The 20,000-nt window shown below is 38.2% G+C and overlaps 1 protein-coding gene across 24 annotated transcripts in view; it reads right to left on the bottom strand.

The window, feature by feature from the left end:
• LOC123518142 (protein nervous wreck-like) overlaps window positions 1-20,000 on the bottom strand; it is a 164,839-nt gene that overhangs the window by 89,185 nt on the left and 55,654 nt on the right. For all 24 annotated transcript variants that reach the window (XM_045278812.1, XM_045278811.1, XM_045278820.1 and 21 more), the window contains 3 exons: window positions 4,588-4,651; window positions 1,895-2,023; window positions 1,151-1,273 (listed from right to left, as the gene is read on the bottom strand). In XM_045278812.1, the coding sequence (XP_045134747.1) occupies window positions 1,151-1,273; window positions 1,895-2,023; window positions 4,588-4,651 (316 nt within the window). The remainder of the gene's footprint in view (window positions 1-1,150; window positions 1,274-1,894; window positions 2,024-4,587; window positions 4,652-20,000) is intronic.

Genomic DNA, 20,000 nt, shown 5'->3' with positions numbered 1-20,000 from the left:
ATATGTGCAACTGAACCATTGAGGCCCCACAATCTTGTTTCTATTAAGAACCCCAACTTGAGTTCTAGCAAAGCATGTTTATTTGGAATCAAGCTTTATTGCTCAATAATCTGATGTGCTCGAAGTGTTGTGGATACACCACAGTTTGAAGCAATGCAAGGGCAAGTTAACTACATCCTCTTTCTTTCTCTCCTCCACATCTGTCCTTTAAAACCTCAATTCTACTTTTCTTAACCAATTGAAGTAAGGAAATGTCTTGATTTGAGGCAACACAAGAGAGAGGGAGAGTAGTCAGGCTCCTTTAAAACTTTAACCCTTTCAATACGATGACGCCTATGTAGGCGTCATGAAGCCCCAGTAGCAAATACGGTGACGCCTACGTAGACGTCATATTTCTTTTCTGAGCTTTCTTCAGTTCAGTTGTCCCATATAGTGTGTTGGATACCAACTACACACGTATGCTGTCCTTGAAATCCTAGTGCTCCTCCCACCATCCTTGTCTCCACCAATCACTAAAGATAAGCTACTTGAGTCTAAAATTACCCAATGGCATAGACTGTTCCCATCTCTCTCTCTCTCTCTCTCTCTCTCTCTCTCCTCCCTCTCCATCTCCCTTCCCTCCCTCCCCCTCTCTCTCTCTCGAAAGATAAGTTACATGCGTCCCGCCTTGTAACATTCGTGAAAACACACACACACACACACACACACATATACAAAAATAACAAATTTTCTAATCTCTCTCTCTCTCTCTCTCTCTTCCCTTCGTTTCCCTCTCCCTTCCCTCCCTCCCCCTCTTCCTCTCGAAAGATAAGCTACATGTGTCCCGCATGTGTCTAAAATATTAGCAAATGTCACACACTCTCTCTCTCTCTCTCTCTTTTTCTCTGAAGAGAGAAGCGTCCACTTTCCTCTTCGAAGGCGATATAGTGACTAAAAAATAGCAGCATAATACACAAAGACGACAAGTATGACAAGCTTGCACGAGTTTCTCGCACTCGGGCGCGTGGCACTACCACCCGTATATCATACAGGCGGGCTTTTTTAACATCCAACGCGAAGGGGTTAATTCCATTTTTCCTAACCAAATTGAAAAAGGGAAATGTCTTGGTTTAGGGTAATATAGAGAGAGAAGGTAGTCTTGTTTTCTCACCGTGGTTGCCTGTTCCTTGATCTTGTTGAAGGATGACTGTGTGGCTGAGCAGGTAAGCAACTCCGTCCTGCTCATCAGTGTCAGGTACTCTGCCACCTTGTCATACATGTCACACTCCATTGTCTGCATCACACATACACACACACAAAGAGTCAGCATTAGTAGTCAGGAATTCACATTAGATGTATTTGGTAATTTTAATGTAGACTTGAAAATTCTCCTTATTGATTTGTGACAAACTACAGAAATTAACTGAAAAGTAATAATTTTACACATTAAGATTGATAGACAACATTAAAACAATATCAACTAACTCCTAATTTAGACAATAAGAAAAGCATTTTGATTGTTCGTGAAATATATTTAGTAGTAGAGCACATTCATTGATCACTATGCTCTTGAAATATTTTCACAATGATTCAAGATACATAAAAAAATCTGAATGACATTGTAATCTCATATTCAGTATATTGAGATTGAAAGACAATATCAATGTGCAATTAACTCTAAATGATAAGAAAAAGAGTTTAATTAGCAGTAAAAAACATTCCTTTATGAAGCTTCTCACTTTGCCTGTCTTTCCTACACAATTTTCAATGTACAACACTCAAGTACGTACCAGCAACTTTCTACATATGTAACTTCAACTTAAGATGCTAAGCAAGTGTTGAATTAGCACTTAAAATATTCCCTCATGAAGTGTCCCTCTCTTGCCATCTTTCCACCATCATTTGTGGCACTCACCCTCAGGAATCGTTCAAAGTCCACCTCATAGTATCGCCGCTGGTGTGCGTTACTTGCTGCTAAAGTGAGGAGGTAATCATTCCGAGCTCCGGTAGACTTTTCATCACAGGCATCTCGCTTGGCTGAGAACTGACGAACAACAACAGGAGGCACAGTGAAATAAAATTCCATTTTGACATTCTCAGCCAAAACTGAAGAACAACATTGGAAAGCAAAGTGATATACAACTCAGTTTTGACGACTTTGGTCAGTCTTATCATAAAATAGATTTTGAGATTAAATGAATAATTTTTGTGAACTGGATACATTTTGAGAATACATAGTAACTGAGAATCATAAATTTTGTGCATTCATTTCCTATGTTTGGAATGGCATCACTTGAACTTAAATACTTAACATATAAGTTTCACTTAAATGTAAATATTAGGACACTCATCTCATAAATGCAAAAGAATCCAAGAAATAACCATTGTGTTTATATGAGTCGGTCTCTGTATAAGATGTACGTACATATCAACATCCACCTAACATCTATAAATCTTATATATGTATGTACAGTATATGTATGTGTCATTTCACTTGGCTACAAACCAAAAAACAGCAACAAAAAGTAGATTGAGTGGTGGTGCAATAGTTTCTATATATTGTTCATGGAACCAATATCTGTATTCTTAAGTGTACAGTCACCAGCAGCAAACCCTCTGCCACTCCTGGTCTAAATAATCATACAATAGTGACATCTGTTACCTCCTATTCAATGAAGATTTTTGTTTTCCATTGATTAGTTCAACCCCGTCAAAAACTAAACCTTGACACTCCACTTGCTTGGCCTTCAGTGTGTACAATGATAATAATAATCATAATAATAATAATAATAATAATAATAATCGTAATAATAATAATCATAATAACAATAAAAATAATAATAATAATAATAATAATAACAATAATAATAATAATAATAATAATAAATAATAATATTCAGTTTATTTTGTTTTTGTATCATTACAACTGAAAACATGCATATATATATATATATATATATATATATATATATATATATATATATATATATATATATATATATATATATATATATACAATAAGGTCCCGAGTTACGTTCCTGAAACATGACGTAAGTCGATTTTGTACGTAACTAGAGTTTTTGTACTTTCAAAGCATATTAACGAGTTTTCAACCAATAATTTTTTATGGTTATTCAGGTAAGTAAAAGGTTATATTGTTATATTGGTATATTATTTACAACTATGTAGGAATATATTGATTAGGGCCACGAACGCGAAGGACTGCAGGTTGCCGAGAGGGGCGGCCTGAGGCCGCCAGGAGGGTGGGCAGGTCGAATGTTGTGACGCCCAGGGCGGACAGCTGAGAGCGTAGTGCAGTGCGGTGGGAGTAGAAACGTGGGCAGCGGGGCAGGAAATGCAATAGAAAAGGCCAATAGGGATCAGCAGACAAGCGCAGACGGTGCAAGTGAGCTGCGAGTGTCGTGTGGCCCAGGCGAAGGCTCCGGAGTTATTGTTGTGATAGGTGCGTGAGCCCTCAAGGTCGTCAACCTCCACGTTGTCATGGTAACGGGCTTCCCATTTTCTTCTTCACTCCCTTACACACAGATGCTGCCTCCCTTCTCATGTCTTTTAATTATTATGTCCACTTTTTCTTGTAGCATAATGGTTTTCCTTTTTTTTTAGCATCACTGCTATCACTCAGTTTTTTTTTTTTTTTTTTTTTGGTGCCATTGAGCAAGATACTAAGATAGATGTAGGAACACTCTTGCCAGGGGCGAGGGTGTGGTGGAACTGAGGTACGTAGAGTGTTTTTGTATTCAAGCATGAGGTGGGCGCTGTGGTGGATAACCACTAGTGACGCCTGGCGGCCAACAATAACAATAAACCCCGCGCTTTACGATTTATAAATTTTCAATTTTTTAAATCTTAAATTGCCTTATAGTGGACTGACGTAAGTGCGAGTTTGACGTAACTCGAGACCGGCGTAACCCGGGACCTTACTGTATATGCTAAAATACATAATACATCTTAAGTGTGTGTATTTACCTAGTTTACCTAAACTCCTTGCTGACACCACTTCTTCACTCAAACTGTTCCAAGTCCACATTGAATTCTATTTCCCACTTTTTACTCCATTCCCAGATCTTCTTTAGGTATTCCTGCAGTATTTCACAATCCTCTTTTTGCTTTATAACTCTGCACAGTTTTGCATCGTCCGCAAACAGATTTATGTAGCTGTTCACTCCTTCTGGCATTTCGTTTATATATATATATATATATATATGAGGAAAAGTATTGGTGCTAATACTGACCTCTGCGGCACTCCGCTTTCTACCGCTCTCCACTTGGACTTCATATCTTTAACTACTGTTCTTATTTCTCTCCCAGTCAAATAATTTTCCATCCATCTCATTGTGCTTCCTTTTAAGCCACTCTTCTTCTCTAACTTCCACAGTAATCTTGCATGTGGCACTTTGTCAAACGCCTTTTTCAAATCCAAATAAATACAGTCTGTGCATTCCTCTCTCTCTTGTACTCTATCAACTATTCTAGAATAGAAACTTAGACTGTCTTTTTCTAAAACCAAATTGGCTATTTGATATTAGTTTATTTTGTTGTGTGTGTGTGTGTGTGTGTGATACAATAAATCAATCATGGCCCCATTACCTTTGCACTATTCTTCTGGAGTGACTGAATGGACTGGAAGATGGAGCCTTTTTTCCTCTTGAGTCTGTAAAAATGAAGCAGAGGGATATTACACACTGCCCTAGCTTACCTCACAAGACAAGAAAATAACACTGTGAAAGCAGCATGAAGTGTGTGATGCAATACTCATCAGTAATGCAGTACATGATACAAAATACTAATGGCCAAACCCATCACTCTATAGTGCATACAGTTTGTCTGGTTATGTAGTTGATAGTCACATTTTTTTTTTTTTTTTCAGTTTCAGCATTGTGAAGGAAAGGTCATATAAGCATAAAAAAACTAATCATGTGGCCTGAAAAATATTACTTAATTGTATTTAAATTAAATACATGTATACACTAGGAATCTGTCAAGCTCTATCTTCCTTTGCTAACTCTCCTATTATAGTAAAAATGTCAAGCAAATGTTACTGCCCTTACAAATTATTCAATGAATCTTTACTATAAGAAATTAACCATATTACCTGGGGAGAATAAGTGCAATGAGAGTGTCTGAGAGATGTGGTGAGAGGATTGGTGCAAGTTGTACACAATTGCAGACTGGTCAAATGATTGAAAAGAAACACTGAAATGGTTAGGATTTATTGATAAGATGAAAATTGAAGAGTTTGTAAAGAAAGTGTATGTAAGCAGAACTGAAGGTATGTACTTATATTAGAGAAAGGCCAATTGTAAGATAGAAGGATGGGGTAAAGGATGAAGTGTGAAGGATGTACTAATGGAAGCTAACAAGTGCTTGAAAAAGTAAGATGGGAAAGTTTGGATAAGGAGAGGTGGACGCTCTGCTGCCATGGCCATCCATCCTCCTTGTTGCAAGACTTTGACAGAGGAAGCACAATGTCAGATAGATAGATAGACTGATAGACCAATAGATAAATGATATAGACAAATAGTTGCCTGCCCCTTTATAGTGTGATGACAAAAGGTTAAAATCTTCAGCACTGAAAACATGTAATGAAAAACTATGGGCTGACAGATTGACTGATAAACAGACAAAGGACCGTCAGCCACTTTGTTAATTTGACCCCAAGTTTTCCATAATTGTTTTGTTAAATTCAATGAAAATTCATCAATGCATTCATGGTGTGACTGAGGCCTAAAATCTTGATCATTTTGAAGAGGTAGTAAATATCATGGAGTGATAGATAGATAGATAAAACTGAGTGATACACAAACAAAAAGTTGTCAGCATCTTTGTTAATCTAATCCCAATTTTCTAACAATTATGTTGCTAATCTAAATGTATTCATGGTGTGACACAGACTTGAAATCTAGAGCACACAGTACAACAGTAGTAAGCTTATGGCACTGGAGTCTGACCAGCACTCAAGTGCTTGCTGCTTGCTTCCTAAATCTTGACATAAAATTTCATCAACAACTAAAACTCTGGAACTTCATAACTCCCTCTCTGTATTTCCTCCTACTTCTGACTATTGAACTGATTCAAAAGGGGGTGTTCCACTCATACTGCTCTTTTAGATTATCTTTAGCCTCTCTCTTATTGCTGTAATATTGCATCTCTTGCTATCTTACATTACTATTTTCATGCTATAACTGTTGTTCTAATCTTGCTATTTGCAAACCTCCTCTCCTCCCTCAGCCTCACAGCACAAGGCTTCCTACTTTCTCTCACCCTTATTATATCAACTTCTCTAATGCAAGAGTTAAACATTATTTTCAATGATTCATTCCTATCTCTAATAAACTCTGGAACTCCCTGCCTGCTTCTGTATTTCCTCCTCCATATGACTTGAAGTTTTCAAAAGGGAAGTTTCAAGACACTTATCCTTTGATATTTGATGACTGCTTTTTGACTGTTTTGAGAACCAGCACATCAGTGGACCTTTTTTCATTAAAATTTTGTTGCCCTTGGTTGATACACTCCTACATGAAAAAAATAGTTTCACTTCACGACCATTTAACTGACGTCACTCAGTAGTCAACGAGAAGTCCCGGCTACCAGTCGCACGCCAATTCACTGCTAGTCCCCACGGAGTTCACACCACTCCTGCTCCAGTACATTTTCACTGGCATTCTCCATGGAGTTTGGCCTGGTAAGCTTTCACGTTATGACAAGCCGTTGGTTTGGTGAAAGATACATATATGATCCACAGACATATATTGTAATGCCTTGTGTGACTCGGTACTGTTTCTTTCGAGCAGACTGATGTTAGACCAGCTGGACAAGGTTCACGGAATGCCAAGGCTATGTCTTCCTCACATAGGAAGAGACGTGACAAGGACTCCATGGATTTACCTGCAAAGAAAAGGAAGTCTCCCCTGGATGAAGAAGTCAAGGACGGTTCTAGTCAGTCACGGCCTGAGTGTAGTTCACCACTGCCAGTGCCCGGTCCGAGCCACACCTACACACCAGCAGAGTGTTTGTCCGGAGGCAACAATTTTACCCGACTGTCTGCCTTGTTAAGTGACCTGATTGAAAAACTATACAAGGGGCCAGCACAGGCAGATGTGTCGCAGGGAAGCCATGCAAACTTTAGTGCTTTTCATAACGTTTCCTCTTCTGAGGACGAAGCCAATGAATTTTCAGAGTGCCTGCCTGATCCTTTGGATGACCTAGATGCACTTAACTGCTCGCCACCTTCCCATGACTCAGATGAATCAAACTACCTTACGGCACTCAGAGATCTTTCAGGCCATTTCCATAGTGAAGAACAGACAGGTGAGCCTCTATCTGAACATTTGGCTTCCATTCTAAACTTGAGTTTGAGACGTTGACCCTCGTTTGAGAGAATAAAGTCTACATGTGATAAGATCAAGGTTCTGAGCAACGTACCGAACCTGAAAGTTCCTGTGACAAACACTTCCATTTCCAAAGCCATGAGTTTTAGAGGGAAGTTAATCGATGTCAGGCTCTTCCAAACTAATGGCCTGATTTCAAAAGCCTTAGTCCCCATTACTCGCTGCATTAACAATATCGGGGATAAAAAATGTAACAGCTTGAATTCCTACCTAGATGGATTAAATAACAGCCTTAGGCTACTTTCCTCAGTTGTTAATTACATTAATCAACTGAGAAAGGAAGTAGCAAAGATCCACATTAATGACTCTGCCTTGGCAGACCTCTGCAAGTGGGAGTGCGAGGTAGGAAAAGATGATCTCTTTCCCTTTGATGTGACAAAAAAATGTGAGGAGATACATAAAGCAAGGAAACTAGAAAGACCCTCCTTCTGTCCTTACAAGTCTTCTGGAAGGAGATTTGCTACAAACAAGCAAACAACTAAACGGCTCTATCAAGTTCTCTCTCATTCTCAATCATGTAATCAGACGAGGCCTGTTTTAGGCCAGAGGCATTCCCAAGGGAAGGGGATGCATTTACAAAAATCTCCCCAGTAAGCCCCTCCAGGGTGAGTAATGTTTTACCTCCTTTGGTTAATACTCCTGATAATATTGTGGCTGGGAACATTTTTGGTGCTAGATCACTATGGGGATCACTGACAAAAGGACAATTGGATCAATAATGTGGTTCATGGGAAAATTCTTGAATTCGTCAGTTTACCCAGACAGAATAAACAGCCCACCCCTCTCAAATTGTCTGTAGCTGATAGACATGCCCTGGACAATGATTTGTATTTGCACCTGGAACAGAAAATAATCAAAAGAGGCGAGCCAGGGGATCATGGGTTCTTCTCTAACATATTCCCTATTGTCAAACAAGATGGCACTGCTAGGGTTATCCTGAATTTAAAGGAATTTAATACTCATATCAATCAGGTACACTTTAAATTAGACACTCTGAAAGATGTGATACAGTTAATTCAACCATACTGTTACTGTTTCTCATTACTATGGATTTGAAGGATGCTTATTTTTCTGTTTATGTTAAGCCACAGGATAGGAAATGGCTACAATTTATATGGAAGAATCAGGTGTTTTGATTTATGTGTCTTCCACAAGGTTTGACATCAGCCTCTTGCATCTTCACTAAATTATTAAAGCCTGCCCTCTCTCACCTTAGAAAACTTATTATCATTTTGACATGCTATCTGGATGACTGTATTTTCATTGCTGCATCAGCAGAGGAAGTGAGATGTAATGCGTTCTATGCCTTACACCTTTTTGATTCTTTAGGGCTCACTATGAATGTCCAAAAATCTGTTTTACAATCTACAAAGGAGATTAAATTTCTTGGGGTTATACTAAATTCTACTGACATGACTGCTGCCTTGCCACCCGTTAGGAAAGAACGTATCAAGGCGCAAGGCTGGCTCCTATTAAAAAAAGAAGTCACCTTGTTTGAATTGTCCTCTTTCATTGGTTTGACTGTGGCTTCGGATCTGGCTGTAGAATTGGCACCAATTAGATACAAGTATCTTGAGATAATTTGAAACAGAGAACTATCCAGGACACATGGTGATTATAATTCAAAGGTTATTTTGGATGCTCATGGCCCGGATTTAATCCACTAGTGGATTCATAATGTAGATTTTCAGGTAAAATCATTAAGGTCTTCCCTTCAACTTGTTAAGTTCTCAAATGCTTGCCTGACAGGTTGGGATGCAGTAGTGGAAGACACTAAAATGGGAGACCACTGGGCTCATGATGAACTAGATCACATCAACTGCTTGGAATTAAAAGCCATTCTTTTGGGGCTAAAATCCCTTTGTAAGGATACCATAGGAAAACATATCTGTCTCTGCTCTGACTACCACTACAGTTGCCTGTATAGAATGTTGTGGCAGCACTAAACCTAACCTTAATATATCAATAGAACAAATTTTCAAATGGGTTGAGTCAAGGGGAATTACCTTATCTGCACAGCATATTGAGGGCCTATGAAATGTAGAAGCAGACAAGGAATCTAGAATAAAAAATCTAGATGCTGAATGGATGTTACGGCTCCATATTTTTTGAGAGAGTTTGTCAGCTTTATTTTACACCTACTCGCATCAATGCACAAGTGTCTGCCTACGTTTCCTGGAAACCAGACCCATCTGCCATACATGTTAATGCCTTTACATTGAACTGGACTAATAGTAAAATATTGTATGCTTTCCCACCTTTCAGTATGATCTCCAGGGCCCTAAAGAAACTGCAAGAAGACGAGGCAACAGTACTGATGATTTTACCACTGTGGCCAACCCAGTTTTGGTTCCCCAAAGCTCTACAGTTATTAGCAGCCAATCCGGTTCTCCTTCCTCAAAATTCCCTAGTCCTATCACAAAATCCAACTCTACCCATCAACAAGCACAAAGGTTGATCTTAACAGCAATGACATTATCAGGAAATCTTTCGAAAATCAAGGCCCTTCGACAGAAGTTGCCCAATTTCTACTTAAATCATGGAGAGAGAGAGTACTAAAGCACAATATGGGCCACATATAAAAAACTGGATGTGCTTTTGCCTCTATAGGAAAATTGATCCATTTTGGTCACCTTTAAATATCTTTCTAGATTATTTATTATCAGAATTTATGAGGGAAGGACGAAGCTACAGTTCAATGAACACCATATGGTCAGTCATATCTGCAATAGCTAATATAAATGAGCATCCTGCCGAACAGCACTCCTTAGTTACCAGATTCATGAAGGCAGTTTTTCAGGACAGACCATCTTTTTGTCACTGCCATACAACCTGGGATCCTTAATTAGTCTTGAATTACTTAATAAGTCTAGAACCAGATGATAAATTACCACTCATCCAGCTTTCAAGGGAACTAACTGTTCTCATGCTATTATTATCTGGTCAATGCAGTCAAACTCTACACCTACTAGACACTAGAAACATGACTGTGTCAGAATCAAGAATTATTTTAAGGATAGGTGATCCACTTAAAACCTCAAGGCCAGGTACACATATATCTGAATTGACATTTGATGTCTATCCCTCAGACAATAGACTGTGTGTTGTCACCTCAATACCAAACTATCTTGATAGGACCAAAGACATTTGGAGAACAATTACGAGATTTTTTCTGACTACAAAACCTCCAATAAAATTAGCTTCGAGGGACGAAAAGTATCATGGAAGCTGCTGGTATTGATCTCAACATTTTTCCCTCACTCTACTAGGTCAGCTTTGACCAGTAAGGCAGCACTGAAGCTATCATTGTTAACTATCATATCTATCATTGGATAGAGCAAGGAATCAACTATTATAAGCATTACCAGAAACCAATCAATAAAAATGGTCACTTTGCCAGGGCAATCTTGCCATAAGTTGTGTATGGGCCAGCAGTAAACATAATTGTTATTTTCCTCCATGTCTGTTTTTGTTCCTTACATTATCCACCTCCTTGTATCTATCACATGAAAAGCGTACAGCGTCATTATACTATTCTTGTATGTTTCTTGATGCTTTCCTACTTGTACACGTTAAGGGTAAAAGCGTACTATTGTTTTCATGTTGGGTTGCATTATATCTTTAGTAAATACAGTGTGTTACCTTTACTTACTATGGTTTTTTGTTCTTATCCGATGCAGTATCTTACCAAAGCATCTGTGAGGTACATGATATCTTGGCAGGTTTGAGGAACCTCTCTAAAGTTCTCATTGACTACCGAGAGACGTCAGTTAAATGGCCGTGAAGTGAAATTATAAGATTGAACAGTACTTACCAAAGTATGAAGTTTGATCGTAATTTCATGAAAATTTAACTGCACCACTGAGGTATTAACCCGTACAGCGTCAGCAGATCTGAGACTTTGTGACTTCGCCAGTGCTGGCCACATCATGGATTTTTTTTTTTACCAGTCTTAAATGATGTGAAACAAATGAAAATGACTCATTCCTCCCAGAACTGACTGGAAGTGGTATTCATTGGTGCGAGATGTTTTGCGCTAAGGTTAGCGACTTAGCAAAGCCATATGTGACTAGTTTATTCGCTTCCTCGTTTCTCACCAGTTGATGCCCGAGTTGGACACATGCATAATATCATTCCTGAGTTGAAAGAAAAACAACATGTCATGTTTTGCTGTTTGGGAGTGCTTGTGGCTAAAAATAGACACGAGATATCGCGAGGGAGTGTTGCCTTTCGCGGTGCAAATATTTTCCGAGTAATATGTACTTGTATTTCCTTATAACAAAGCGATTGGAAAATTCTTATTTATGTCATACAAAGTTTTCACTACCACAATATAACAGTTACCAAAACCATCTGAAATGATAAGAGTAAGTAATGGAAATTACGCTGCGTTCATATTAGCGAAGTTGAGGCGTCAGTTTCCTGCTACACCGAGCTAAAGGCAGCAGAAACTGCTAAAGTTCAGATATGTAATAAATAAATACAGGAAGCATTCATGTTAGCAGGGACGAGGACGTAGCATGAGCAATGTCTACAGTGCATGATGGCAGTATAATGGTAGGTTTTGAGGACGCAATACCTCCGAAAACACGAGGAAGCTCGCCGACGTATCTCATACGTCTCTGACGCCCGGTTCGAGACAAATATAACTTATTTTTGGAAATATACAAAACAGGAGTCAGGGAATATGTCCCAAAATATAGACCTAAAGAAATTTATGAGGGAAGGACGAAGCTACAGTTCAATGAACACCATATGGTCAGTCATATCTGCAATAGCTAATATAAATGAGCATCCTGCCGAACAGCACTCCTTAGTTACCAGATTCATGAAGGCAGTTTTTCAGGACAGACCATCTTTTTGTCACTGCCATACAACCTGGGATCCTTAATTAGTCTTGAATTACTTAATAAGTCTAGAACCAGATGATAAATTACCACTCATCCAGCTTTCAAGGGAACTAACTGTTCTCATGCTATTATTATCTGGTCAATGCAGTCAAACTCTACACCTACTAGACACTAGAAACATGACTGTGTCAGAATCAAGAATTATTTTAAGGATAGGTGATCCACTTAAAACCTCAAGGCCAGGTACACATATATCTGAATTGACATTTGATGTCTATCCCTCAGACAATAGACTGTGTGTTGTCACCTCAATACCAAACTATCTTGATAGGACCAAAGACATTTGGAGAACAATTACGAGATTTTTTCTGACTACAAAACCTCCAATAAAATTAGCTTCGAGGGACGAAAAGTATCATGGAAGCTGCTGGTATTGATCTCAACATTTTTTCCCCTCACTCTACTAGGTCAGCTTTGACCAGTAAGGCAGCACTGAAGCTATCATTGTTAACTATCATATCTATCATTGGATAGAGCAAGGAATCAACTATTATAAGCATTACCAGAAACCAATCAATAAAAATGGTCACTTTGCCAGGGCAATCTTGCCATAAGTTGTGTATGGGCCAGCAGTAAACATAATTGTTATTTTCCTCCATGTCTGTTTTTGTTCCTTACATTATCCACCTCCTTGTATCTATCACATGAAAAGCGTACAGCGTCATTATACTATTCTTGTATGTTTCTTGATGCTTTCCTACTTGTACACGTTAAGGGTAAAAGCGTACTATTGTTTTCATGTTGGGTTGCATTATATCTTTAGTAAATACAGTGTGTTACCTTTACTTACTATGGTTTTTTGTTCTTATCCGATGCAGTATCTTACCAAAGCATCTGTGAGGTACATGATATCTTGGCAGGTTTGAGGAACCTCTCTAAAGTTCTCATTGACTACCGAGAGACGTCAGTTAAATGGCCGTGAAGTGAAATTATAAGATTGAACGAGTACTTACCAAAGTATGAAGTTTGATCGTAATTTCATGAAAATTTAACTGCACCACTGAGGTATTAACCCGTACAGCGTCAGCAGATCTGAGACTTTGTGACTTCGCCAGTGCTGGCCACATCATGGATTTTTTTTTTTACCAGTCTTAAATGATGTGAAACAAATGAAAATGACTCATTCCTCCCAGAACTGACTGGAAGTGGTATTCATTGGTGCGAGATGTTTTGCGCTAAGGTTAGCGACTTAGCAAAGCCATATGTGACTAGTTTATTCTTCCTCGTTTCTCACCAGTTGATGCCCGAGTTGGACACATGCATAATATCATTCCTGAGTTGAAAGAAAAACAACATGTCATGTTTTGCTGTTTGGGAGTGCTTGTGGCTAAAAATAGACACGAGATATCGCGAGGGAGTGTTGCCTTCATGGTGCAAATATTTTCCGAGTAATATGTACTTGTATTTCCTTATAACAAAGCGATTGGAAAATTCTTATTTATGTCATACAAAGTTTTCACTACCACAATATAACAGTTACCAAAACCATCTGAAATGATAAGAGTAAGTAATGGAAATTACGCTGCGTTCATATTAGCGAAGTTGAGGCGTCAGTTTCCTGCTACACCGAGCTAAAGGCAGCAGAAACTGCTAAAGTTCAGATATGTAATAAATAAATACAGGAAGCATTCATGTTAGCAGGGACGAGGACGTAGCATGAGCAATGTCTACAGTGCATGATGGCAGTATAATGGTAGGTTTTGAGGACGCAATACCTCCGAAAACACGAGGAAGCTCGCCGACGTATCTCATACGTCTCTGACGCCCGGTTCGAGACAAATATAACTTATTTTTGGAAATATACAAAACAGGAGTCAGGGAATATGTCCCAAAATATAGACCTAAAGAAAAAGGAAAGAAAGATTGGTTTAATGCAAGGTGTGCTAGGCCAAAGGAGAAAAGAGATAGAGCATGGAAAAGGTGGAGGAGAAATAGAAATCCAGCAAATAAGGAAAACTTCAAGCAGCGAGAAATGAATATGTTAAGGTGAGGAAGGAAGAGGAAAAGAACTTCGAAAAAGACATTGTCAAAAAATGTAAGGAGCAACCAAAATTGTTCTAGATTCATAAATGGAAAAATTAGGCAAAAAGAAACAATAGAAAGGTTAAAAGGAGAGAATGGGATGGTGGAAGACCCCAAAAGTATGGCAGAACTATTAAATAACAAATTCCAGGAGATCTTTACTAAGGAATCCAAATTTGAGAGGCCACAGAGTAATAGAGAGACAATCTATATGAAAGAGATTAAAGTAACCAAGCTTGAAATAAAAGAGTTAATGAAGGAACTGGATGAAGAGAAGGCAATGGGACCAGATGAAGTCTCAGGCAGAATACTGAAAGAATGTAGGGAAGAACTAGCAAGTCCTATATACAACATCATAAAATGCTCAATAGAAAATGGAACAGTACCAGTAGAATGGAAAAGAGCTGAGGCAGTTCCCATATATAAGAGTGGAAGGAAGGAAGAACCTTTAAATTACAGACTAACTAGTGTAATATGCAAGATGTGTGAAAGAATAATAAAGAAACAATGGATCGAGTTCCTTGAAGACAACAAATTAATATCAAATAGCCAATTTGGTTTTAGAAAAAGACGGTCTTGTGTAACTAATTTATTGAGTTTCTATTCTAGAATAGTTGATAGAGTACAAGAGAGAGAGGGATGGGTTGACTGTATTTATTTGGATTTAAAAAAGGCGTTTGACAAAGTGCCACATGCAAGATTACTATGGAAGTTAGAGGAGAAGGGTGGCTTAAAAGGAAGCACATTGAGATGGATAGAAAATTATTTGAGGGGGAGAGAAATAAGGATGGTAGTTAAAGATATGAAGTCCAAGTGGAGAGCAGTAGAAAGCGGAGTGCCACAGGGGTCAGTATTGGCACCAATACTTTTCCTCATTTATATTAACGACATGCCAGAAGGAGTGAACAGCTACATAAATCTGTTTGCAGATGATACGAAACTGTGCAGAGTTATAAAGCAAAAGGAGGATTGTGAAATACTGCAAGAAGACCTAAATAAGATCTGGGAATGGAGTAAGAAGTGGGAAATGGAATTCAATGTGAACAAAAGCCATGTCATGGAAATGGGAAAGAGTGAAAGACGACCTGTGGGAATCTATAAGATGGGAGATGGAGTAGAACTGGAGAAAGTTAAAAGGAAAAGGACTTAGGAGTGACGATGGAAGAAAACAATCAACCAGTAAGCCATATTGATAGAATTTTAAGAAACATATAATTTGTGGGTAAAGGATATGCTAGGATTTCTTTACATTAACATTTAGATATAGAAATTAGTAGCAAAGTATCAAAGTTTGCAGATGATACTAAGATAGCATGTGCAGTACAGGGTGAAAAGGACAATTACAGAATACAATGAGACCTGGACAGGCTGATAGCATGGGCAGACAGGTGGCAGATGGAGTTTAATTCTGATAAGTGTCAGGTTATGCATTTAGGTAAAGACAACACAAACTTTAACTATGAGATGGAGGGATGTTGGCTAGAGGCAGTAGAGGAAGGAAAGGATTTAGGAGAGTGATAGACAGGACTATGAAATTTTCAAATCAATGTTTAGAAGCAAGAAATAGGGCAAATAGGATCCTGGGTTTTATAAATAGAAATGTTAGTTATAAAAGTAAGGAAGTGGTGTGTAGCTTATAATTCCTATGTTAGGCCCCATTTAGAGTATTGCATACAGGCCTGGTCACCCCACTATAGGCAGGATATCAACATGTTAGAAGCAGTTCAGAGAAGAGCAACTAGGATGATACCAACATTAAAGCGCCTGGAGTATAGAGATAGATTAAAGGCATTAAACATGTTTTCATTTGAGAGGAGATGTATAAGAGGGGATATGATAGAGTTATTTAAAATGTTCTCAGATACAGACTACATAGATGTGAGATCTTTCTTTACCTTAGAGGAGGGAAATAGGACTAGAAATCATGGCAGGAAGATTAGAAAGCAAGGCTGCAGGTTAGATATAAGAAAATATTTCTTTAGTCATAGAGTGGTAGACTTCTGGAATGCATTGCCAGAGACGGTTGTAAATAGCACTAGTTTGACAATGTTTAAAACAGATTAGATAAGCACTTAAATTTATTAGATTTATAATTATGTATAGCACTGCATGATAGTTTTTATAAGAAATTTACTATAGTTAAATAAGACATGATCCCCATGTATGGGGACCACAAATTGTAGAGGATTTCGCTGCAGGACTTAGCCCTGTTAATGGGCCAAATATTTAAAATTAGTATATAATGTATTGTGTACTTGTAAGTGTATCTTTAAGTACTGATGATGAGGTCGCTGTGTGACTGATACAGGATAACCTAGATGGGCCCTGGTGGCCCTTTGTTATCTTATTATTTATGTTATGTTATGTTATATGTTATTGATAGAATTTTTAGAGAAACATATAATTTGCTAAGGAATATTGGAGTAGCATTTCACTACATGTACAAAGAAATGATGAAGAAATTGACAAGTACTATAATAAGACCCAGACTGGAATATGCAGGAGTAGTGTGGACCCCTCATAAAAAGAAACACATAGGGAAATTGGAGGCTACAAAAATAGCTACAAGAATGGTTCCAGAATTTGAAGGATGACATATGAGGAGAGACTAAAGGCTATGGATCTACCAATGGAACAAAGAAGGAGAGAGGAGACCTGATACAAGTTTATAAATTGATCAACGGAATGGACCAAGTAGATAATGAGAAACTGATCCTGAGAGAAGAATATGACATCCTAAGCACAAGATCGCATAGTAAAAAGCTGAGAAAAGGAAGATGTCTGAGAGATATTAAAAAATATAGTTTCCCGCAGAGATGTATTGAGACGTGGAACAGTCTAAATGAAGAAGTAGTGTCTGCAACGAGTGTGCATACTTTTAAAGTAAGATTGGATAAGTGTAGATATGGAGACGGGAAGAGCATAAAGCCCAGGCCCTGTAAAACTACAACTAGGTAAATACAACTAGGTAAATACACACACACACACACACACACACACACACACACACACACACACACACACACACACACACAGGTAGCTCAGTGGTTAGAGCGCTGGCTACAAGCCAGAGGACTGGGGTTGATTGGCCGGGTGGAGATATTTGGGTGTGTCTCCTCAGTAGTGTTCACCTAGCAGTGAGTAGGTACGGGATGTAAATCAAGGAAATGTGACCTTGTTGTCCCGGTGTGTGGTGTGTGCCTGGTCTCAGGCCTATCCGAAGATCGGAAATAATGAGCTCTGAGCTCGTTCCGTAGGGTAACGTCTGGCTGTCTCGTCAGAGACTGCAGCAGATCAAACAGTGAAACACACACTGGATATGAGACTAAAGAAGAGGTATCTAAGGAAGAAAGAGGAGGTTGTGGAGGAGGCAAGAATTTAAGAGTGACTTATACTAATATAGATGGGTTGTTATCAAGCATATTGGAAGTTAAGGATTATTTGAAAGAGAAAAAGTCTGATGTAATGTGCATCATTGAAACAAAACTGAGAAGAGAGATCCATGTCAACTTTAAAGAGGAGGGATATTATACCTGGAGGCAGGACAGGAAGGATAAAGGGGGAGGAGGAGTACTAATAATGGTTCATGATAATATATGTGTGGAGGATGTGCAATAAGGTGAGGACAAAGTGAAAGTAATGAGAGTAACAATCAGAACAGAAAATTTGAGAAGAAAAATTATAGTTACATATGTTCCACCAAAGACTAATACATGGGGATCAGAGGAACATAAAGATATGCAAAGGGAGGTGATAAAGTGCCTAGATAACATGATAAGAAGAGATAGAAGAATACTTTTAGTTGGAGACTTTAACTGTAAAAAAGTAAACTGGAAAGAGATGGAAGTAATAGATAATGCTGGGCAGTGGAGCGAGAAAGTGTTACAGCTGACTATGGTTAATGCAATGGACCAGTGGGTGGAGGAATCAACAAGGTACAGGGGGGAAGAAGAACCATCGTTGCTTGAGCTAGTTTTCACAAAGAAACCAAAGTCCAATGGGAAAAAGTGATCATGTAACATTAGAGATGCAAATTCAGGAGGAAGATGAGATAAGTTACAGAGAGGACTATAAAGGAGAAAGATTAAATTATGCAAGAGCAGATTTTGAAAAAATAAGGAGTTATTTTGCTCATATTGAGTGGAGTAATATTATGTACAGAAAGACAGGACAAGGGAAATACGACATATTCTTACAGAAATACAATGAAGGAGTATAAAAGTCTGTTCATGTTTATAGAGTTAAGAAAAAAATACATGCTTGGTACAATGCTAGATGCATGCAAGCAAAATAGACAAAAGATAAAGCAAGGAAGAAACTCATAAAGCAGGGAAATTACTATAACAGACAGCAGTACAAAGATGCCAGAAATGAATATATTAGAGTAAGGACAGAAAGAAAAAAAAGTTTGAAAGATGTAATGGATAAAAGCAAAGATGAACCAAAACTTTTCTACAAGTTTATAAATGGCAAAACAAAGAATAAGGAAACAATTGAAAGAATAATTAGAGAAGGGAAGACATACCAAACAGAGAAGGAAATGTGTGAAATAATGAATGAGAGCTTCAAAACAGTATTCACTGCAGAAGATGATTTCACAGAACTTAATAGGACATGGGATTGCCAAGGATTACAGGAAATTGCAGTGCACAAAGAGGATATTGGATGATTACTGGATAAGTTGGAGGTCAGAAAAGCAATGGGGCCAGATGGTGTATCAGGCTGGGTGTTAAAAGAATGTAAAGAGCAACTACTGGATCCAATTTTGAAAATAATTACAAATTCAATAAATGAAAGGAAAGTTCCACTAGAATGGAAGAAAATCATAATGGGTTAAGTTTCTAGAAGAGGAGCAAATCATATCAAACAGACAATTTGGGTTCAGGAGAGGGCAGTCATGTGTATCAAACTTAATGAGCATCTACTTGAGAGTTATTGCAGGACTTGAAAACAGAGATGGATGGGTAGACACAGTATACCTTTATATTAAGAGGGCTTTTGATAAAGTCCCTAATGGAAGACTACTTTGGAAACTAGAGAACATAAAAGGACTGCGTGGAACCTTGCTCAAATGGACAAGAAATTATTTGAAGGATAGGGAAATGAGAACCGTGACCAAAGATACATACTCATCTTGGGGTAAAGTAACTAGCAGAGTGCCACAAGGGTCAGTGTTAGCCCCCAATTATGTTTCAGATTTATGCAAACGACATTCACATAGGGATAAATTTATTCACTGATGATGGAAAGCTGCCAAGAGTTATCAAAACCAGAGAGGACTGTCTGTTGTTGCAGGAAGATATAAACAAGATCTATGAGTGGAGCTGGAAGTGGAAATTGGAGTTTAATGGCAAGAAATGTCACATAATGGAACTAGGAAAGAGTAAGAGAAGACCAGTATGGAACTATTTGATGGGAGAGGAACAAATACTGAAGACTAAAGAAGAAAAAGATCTGGGAGTGATCATACAAGAAAATCTGAGCCCTGATAAACACATGAGTAAGATATTTGGACTATCATATAAAATGTTGACAAATATAAGAAAGGCATTTCATTACATGAATAAAGATATGATGAAAAAAATCATCACAAGCATGATACACCCAAGGCTGGAATATGCAGCAGTGGTATGGTCTCCGAGCTCTAAAAAAGATATAAGAAAATTGGAAAGGATACAGA

The sequence above is a fragment of the Portunus trituberculatus genome, chromosome 43 (assembly GCF_017591435.1).
Source record: "Portunus trituberculatus isolate SZX2019 chromosome 43, ASM1759143v1, whole genome shotgun sequence".
Taxonomy (NCBI): domain Eukaryota; kingdom Metazoa; phylum Arthropoda; class Malacostraca; order Decapoda; family Portunidae; genus Portunus; species Portunus trituberculatus.
This window is presented reverse-complemented; position numbering and strand designations above follow the sequence as displayed.